This window comes from Pteropus alecto, unplaced genomic scaffold (assembly GCF_000325575.1).
Source record: "Pteropus alecto unplaced genomic scaffold, ASM32557v1 scaffold60, whole genome shotgun sequence".
Taxonomy (NCBI): domain Eukaryota; kingdom Metazoa; phylum Chordata; class Mammalia; order Chiroptera; family Pteropodidae; genus Pteropus; species Pteropus alecto.
This window is the reverse complement of record NW_006430726.1, coordinates 3361536-3368370: the sequence shown is the minus strand read 5'-3', so window position 1 is coordinate 3368370 and position 6835 is coordinate 3361536. Positions and strand designations below refer to the sequence as shown.

At 56.1% G+C, this 6835-nt stretch overlaps 2 protein-coding genes across 6 annotated transcripts in view; one reads left to right on the top strand and one right to left on the bottom strand.

The window, feature by feature from the left end:
* Nucleotides 1–485, top strand: part of IDH2 (isocitrate dehydrogenase (NADP(+)) 2, mitochondrial) — a 14055-nt gene extending 13570 nt beyond the window's left edge. The window contains exon 11 of the mRNA XM_006905272.3: nt 129–485. Coding sequence (XP_006905334.1) covers nt 129–210 — 82 coding nt within the window. The 3' untranslated portion in view covers nt 211–485. The remainder of the gene's footprint in view (nt 1–128) is intronic.
* A 1382-nt stretch (nt 486–1867) lies between these two features.
* Nucleotides 1868–6835, bottom strand: part of ZNF710 (zinc finger protein 710) — a 52681-nt gene continuing 47713 nt past the window's right edge. For 4 of the 5 annotated variants that reach the window (XM_025049830.1, XM_015594373.2, XM_006905271.3 and 1 more), the window contains 2 exons: nt 6399–6573; nt 1868–4570 (listed from right to left, as the gene is read on the bottom strand). In XM_025049830.1, coding sequence (XP_024905598.1) covers nt 4401–4570; nt 6399–6573 — 345 coding nt within the window. In that variant the 3' untranslated portion in view covers nt 1868–4400. The remainder of the gene's footprint in view (nt 4571–6398; nt 6574–6835) is intronic. The other variant, XM_025049835.1, reaches the window with a different exon arrangement.

Here is a 6835-nt window from a genome sequence, read left to right as displayed (position 1 = left end):
AGTGGGCTACAGGTAACCTGTGACCCGTAGCCTGGCCGCGCCCCTCCCTACAGGGGCAGGAGAGAGGGCTGCCACTAAGATGCCCAAGCTCGGGCTCTGTCCCTTACACACGCATGTTCTCTCGGCAGCGTGAAGCTGAATGAGCACTTCCTGAACACCACGGACTTCCTGGACACCATCAAGAACAACCTGGACAAGGCCCTGGGCTAGCAGGAGGGGCGGGGAGTGCTGCCCGGCTGCTGGATGGACGCAGGTCCTCGCACAGGCGGCGGAGGGTGAGCCTCGCAGCCCTCAGGGGCCTTTCTAGGGGACATTTTTTATAAGCAAGATGTTTTTAAAAGTATCTCTGAGTTTCCCCTCACGGCAACGCGAGGCAGGAACAGTGTGTTTTACCTCAGTCAGTCAGTATGTTTTGCATACTGTAATTTATATCGCTCTTGGAACACATGGTGCCATATTTAGCTACTAAAATCTCTTCACAAAACCGTCTGCTGTGTTTGTCCCTCAGGGGAAGGAGGCAGCTGGGGTTTAGAGGCAGAGACCCTCAGAGGGCTGGGGGGCTCCACCAGGGGCAGACTGGAGTGACAGGCCCCGACAGGCCTGTCCCAGCTCCATCCAGTCAGGGGGCCCCCACCATGGGATAGCGGCCCGGGGAGCAGGGTAGGCCTCCTGCATCCTACGGGAGCAGCCGGAGGAGCGGCCACAACTCTGGGGGCCTAGGCCTGTGGGGTCCCTGGAATTTCCTAGCACGATCCGGTTCCTGTATCGTGTTCTCCATGTTGGGGTTATCGACTTTTCGATAGATTCAAGGTCTATTTATTTATTTATATATTTATCTGGGTTGGTTTTAACCTTCTAAACATCTCCAGAGCTCCTCGCTCTTTTATCCGTTATTTATTTATTTATTTATTTATTTATTTATCTGGGTTGGTTTTAACCGTCTAAACATCTCCAGAGCTCCTCGCCCTTTTGTCGGCACTAAAAACAGGCCCCACTCACCAGCCGCCCCTCGGTTCTCTCGCGGCTGTCTGGGTGTGGGTTCTGGGAGTGTGCATGGGGTCCCCCCCATGTCGTCTAGGTTCCCAGACGTAGGTTCATCTTCTCCATTCTTTAGCAAAACAAGCAAAGCAAGATTACAAAGTTGCTTTAAAGTTAAATCGATCCAATTTAAAGGGCTACCCTTACGCAAGGATTATATTCTACTTTTGGTGTTTAAAATGTCCTGAGGGAAGAGTTGTATCATATTCACTTGATAAAATAAATACTTGGCAACCCTAAGTCCATTTCCCAAATTCTGGGTGGGGGACTCTCCCGGCTCCTGAACCCCATCAATTGGGAACCTCAGTAGCTTTGAGACTGGGCTCTGGCCGCCCGTTCACAGTGGCGCCCCCTCCTGTCGGAAGGACTGTTCTTCCTCGGTCAGCACACTGAGCTCCCTGGGCTGTGGGAAGAAAAGTTAGTTGGTCTGCTGGCTCTGCTACCCCCAGCTCCTGGGGGGAAGTTCAAGACCCTTTCTTGCCCATCAGTAGCAAGGGGCTGGCAGCTCCCCAGAATGCACGGCCTCTGAAGCCCAGTCTGGCATCAGGAGCTGGCTTCTGTCCTGGTGCCCTGATGGGTGAGGGGAAGCAGCTTTTCTCTGCAAGCAGTGGGAATTCTGGGGCCTTGGCCTGGTCCCCTCTCTTGGGCTTGGAGCAGCTCCCCGTAGGTGCTTAGCCCTGCAGGTGGCCTTTCCAGGGCAAAGGGTGTCCTGGGTCTCCTCCTGGCCTCTGCAGAGTGATGTCCTGTCGTGTGGGGCTGCGAAGCTTTGGGGGGAGTTCCTTCCGGGGGAGGGGAGAGGACCAGGTTCCAAGAAGCACTCGCAGTCGCCTCACTAAAGAATATTCATTTATTTATAATTATTGCTAAGTAAACTTCTCTTTTAAACAGGAACATAAAAACACAGTAGGGCTTTGCACAAGTGGGATTTCTAAACAGTTGGTTTGTATACACGTCAAAATAAGTTAGAGTGGAGTTCATCCAGGAGTTTCCAAGTCACCCAAGAGGCCACACACCTCTTTTGAAAAGGTTGGGGTGAGGGGTGAGGACAGGAGCCTTGCCAAGACCACCCCCCAGCTCAAATCGTGAGTTGTGCTGTCCCCTTCTCTTAGCTTTGCCCAGGTCCAAGGCACAGGGCAGGGGCATTCAAGTATCGAACCTCGCAGAGGGCCGGTGCTGAGGGCGGGGCTGGGGGGGAGAGGAGAGCCCCACCCCGGGGCCAGACCTTCCCCCTTCGGTTTCCAGGGCCAGGGCCAGGGCGCTGGCAGGAGAGAGGAGGAGGAGGTACAGGGTTCTTTTTGGTACCAGGGGAGAAAGACGTTGTGGGAAGAGGTAGTTTGCAGGGGATGATGCTTCTGCTCAGCAGGAGAAAATGTCTTCTACAGTGACGGGGTCACTGCCACCTGAGGGTCATCATGGCGGGCACCTGGGAGGCTCGGGGGTGGGGGGCTTGGGGTCTGGAGAGCCACACTTGGGGAGGCTCCTGTGAGCCCCAGCGCTCTGGTTTGTTGCTTAGTGTGAGCTCCAGAACAGAAGGAAGGGGCACCTGGCTGCCTGATCCTAAGGCCACCTTGTCCTCCCCTCAGTCCTAATCACAGCCACCCTGAAGCCTAGCTAGGTCCATCACTAAGGATACAGCCGTGGGGGTAGCTGCATTTCAAATTGGTCCCCTCTGCTCCCAGCTGTTTCACCATCACTTGGTTTCTGGGCTGAAGTGGGTGGCTTTACCTCCTTCTGTGCCTTTGGGGACAGCCCTGCCTGCCCCTCGCTACTTAGGCCTCAGGAGGCAAGTAGGTGGGAGTCTGGGTGCCCCAGCCATTCCTGAATGCGCTATTTCCCTGCCCTGGGTCTGCAGCCTTCGGTTCCAGGGGCGCAGGAGCCGGCGTCGGGACGGGATGAGAGTGGACAAGTGAAAGAGCTGCTGGCTGGGCAGCGTCAGTGGCCCTGGCCTTTGGTGGGCGGTGCAGAGCGAGTCACTGGCGAGGGGCCTGGCAGGAGTGGAAGGGCCTGCCCGCTGCCTCCTCCTGCCTCTCACCCTGGCCTCCTGAGGCTTCCCGCCAGCAGCTGGACCTCCAGGGCCAGAGCGACAGCCCCTTTGAGCCCGAGTCCTGCCTGGCCAGGCCGCTCTATGTTGGGGACACGAAGCACACACAGCACACAAGAAAGCTTCCCTTGGGAAAAAGAAAATGACCTCCATCAGAAAAGATAATAGGTGACACAGAGTTGGAAAGGAAAAATAATAATAAATTACCTTCAAAATACTCCCATTTGCTCAAAAAATGTTTTTCTCTATGGTCTTCATTTTCCTTTTTAAATATGTCGCTCTTCCCGGGAGCCTGCTGACTCTTGGCTGTCCCCATCCTCAGAATGGATACTTGTTATACTTTAAATAAGAAACTATTCCAGCCCTGCTTCTCCCCACACAGGTGGTCCTTGGCCTCCTCTGAGGACAGCCCCTCTTGGTCCCCAGTGATCATCTTCACTGTACTCTGCCCCTTGCTCAAGGGGCCTCCACCTGTCTTTGTTAGTGTATGCCCGATGCAAGGCATGTCCTGGCTCTGCTCACATTGGGGACCCTGGGGGGGTGTCCCAGCTCAAGACAGAACTGCGTGACGTTTGTTGAAATCCACCTTAGGGCTTTGAGGTGGGGCCGTCTGGGGGTTGGCTGGGGAGGGCATTAGTTGGGGGCTGTGCTACACCCTGCTTTCCTGCAGGCCAGGACCTGGACCGCATGCATGCCTGGCTCCAGCAGAGCGTGGGAGGCACCAGGAGGTAGAAGGCAGAGGCCCTGCCTGGCTGTCCACGACAGGGTGGGGAAGGTGACCCTGGGGCCTGGGCTGGTGGGTGGGGGTGGGCAGTGCTGACCAGCACCGTAGCTCGAACATTCCTAGAGGCAGGAGTTGGTCCAGAAGAAAAACAAGGCCTAGCTCAAGTGATCTCTTCCTCCAGTGTCAGGGCCCCTGAAGGGCCATCAGGATGGCCCTGCCCACACTGGCTGCCCCAGCTCTGCTGGGCCTGGAGACACCTGAGAACCTGTGCCCTTGTGACCTGTCGCCAAATGGCCCCCATCAGCATGTCCCCCACCTACCACAGCAGCGGGCTGAGGAGACGCAGACCTGGGCCTCTGAGTTACCCTTCCTTCCCCGAACGTCTGGAGCCTATGCCTGGTTCACAGCTGAGGCCAGTAGTACAGTCCATTTGGTCTAAAAGTCCCTAGTGGTGCAAATGACTCAGTGGGAGGGGAGGGCTCGGGACGATGGGGCAGTAGCTTTTTTCTCAGCTGCAGGAGGTGCAGCCCACAGCCCATGGGTCTCACCCCCACGCCCCAGGCCCCCCTCACCCCATTCTGGGCGGCCCAGCTTGTGCTATAGCACGTTGTAGTAGGCCATCTCTTTCATGGCCTGTTCGGTGAGGACACTGGCCTCGGTGCTGCTGTCCACTCCAGCGTAGGCATAGGCATTCTCCTCGAAGTCCTCCATCTCCTGCTGGCTGTCGAGCTCAGAGGGGTCGGTGCCAGTCAGCTCCATCATGGGGTCTGCAAGAGAGGGGCACGGTTAGGCCCGGATGCCACCTGGTGGGAAGAGCCTGTCACCTGCACACAGGAAGCAGATGACCTTTCTAAAGAAAAGACTTCCCAGTCACCGCTTCCAGAGGCTCCCCAGCTGCCTCTCAGCCTTCCTGCTCAGGTTGGCCCCAGGCTCCTGTGGCTTCTCTGATGGGCCACCAGACCCGAACTCTAGAGCTGCGTGGGAGGGTGGGGGGGGTGCAGGCCCGGCCTTGACCTCTTCGTTCTGTCTCGCCTCTGTCATCCCTCCTAAGTCACACTTATTCTCTCGAATGTTTCTCATGGATCCCTCTGCCGCATGAAAGCCTGCTGCTGTAGCATGTCTGCATCACCACTCATGAGCACCCACGGCATGTCACCTACATCACCTTGCAAATGCTCACAGCAGCCCTACTTAGGAGATCAAAAGTTAGTTCAGAGAGGTTAATCAGCCTGCCAGAGGGCACCCAGTGAGTGCCGCTGTCTTCAGCCACTGTGCTGCTCTGCCTCAACTGGCCAGTGAGGGACCCTTCCTCCTCTGACCTGCCGGCATTTGTGTTTGAGGCCAGTTCTATCCAGTGGTCTCCCTGTCCTTGCTCTCCAAGACGGAGGTTAACACAGAGGTTAACACGGAGGATGAGGCAAACACTCCAAGAGGCCTCCCGTAATTGTATCAAATTGACATCTTATTATGAAGTTCGTACTGTTGGAGGCCTGGGCCTGCCGACCAGTGAGTCACAGAGGGAGGAAGGGGGCTTGTGGGGGTGGCCAGCAGGGACTGAGATTAAGCCCCATGTGCACTTAGGGGGCGTGATGTGTTCTGGGGTAAAATGTACCCCAGCCTGGGAGTCACCCTGCTAAGTCAAAGGCAGGTTTTTCAACCCTGGCCCTATTAACGTTTGGGGCCATAGTTCTTTGTTGAGAGGGTTGTCCTGTGCACTAGGACGTTTATCGGCATCCCTGGCCTTGATCAGCTAGATGCCAAGAGCATCTAGAGACGAACAAAAATGTCTCTAGACATGGCCAAATGTCCCCTGGGGACTAACTCACACCTCTGCTGAAAACCACTAGTCTAAGGGGGACCCCATCCCCTGCCGGTGTGTGGTGCAGGAATAGGCCCAGACAATGAATCATGAGGAAAGGCCTGCTAGGGTGTCCTGAGAGTGTTCTCATTGCCGTGCTGGAGCAAAGGGGAGCAGGCTCCTACCCTCCCACTGGATGCGAACAAGGAAGCAGACTGCTCTGAAGGCCACTGGCAGCCGTTGGCCGTGAGGACGATCACCTTGCCTTGGCTGCTGGGAAGCTCAGAGCTCCTGTCTGCATGGCCATCGGACCTCCCATGGTCCACTTGGAGTTGTGACCTCACTTGGCTCTCCCTTATCTTTCCAGCTGCTACTGTCCCATTTGATACTTTCTTCCCCATCCGTTTATTTTACGTGGTATCTCTAGTAATGAGATAAAGTGTCTATCACCTTCTGTGTATTGTGATCTCGCACAAGTTTCCTAACTTCTCTGTCCCTGAGTTTCTGCATTTGTAAAACGGTGATAATAACAGAGCCGACCTCACCGTGAGGGTCACGTGAGTTAATAAAGGCCTGGCACACAGCGCTCAATAAATGTTAGTTATTATTTTTATTATATTGTTTATGTGAGCCCACTTAAATCCTTCAAAGAATACATAAACGTCCCATCACTACCTCCAGGGTACACCCTCTCCAGACCTGAGCCCACCCCAATGAGGTCTCAGGCCTGACCCGCCTCCCGCTCCCCTAACTGGACAGGACGCTCCTGCTCCGTCCACTGCGCATGGCCCACCCACCTTGGCTGTCCAGGCCGATGTCCATGACACCGTGCTTGACCTTCATGTGCCGGCTCAGGTTTCCCTTGAGGTTAAACTTGCTGGAGCAGTAGGGGCACTTGAAGGGCTTGCTGCCTGCATGCAGGTGCATGTGGCCCAGCAGGTTGTACATGCGGTTGAAGGACTTCCCGCACACCTGGAACACAGCGCTCAGCACCATCGGCCCACAGGGAGCCGCTCCCCGCCCCGCCCCCGCCCCGCCCACTCCCACCTCCACGGCTGGGCTGCAATCTCACTCGCTATGGACAGCACTCGCTTTGCCCTCTCCTACGTGACCCCAGAGGCCCGAGAGGCAGAGAGCCGCGCCTCCTTGCTGGTCACCGTTCCTGTGGGTCTGCGCCACACTCCCTGAACTGGACTTGTCAGGAACCCGGGGCTCGGATCTCTGCCTGCACAGA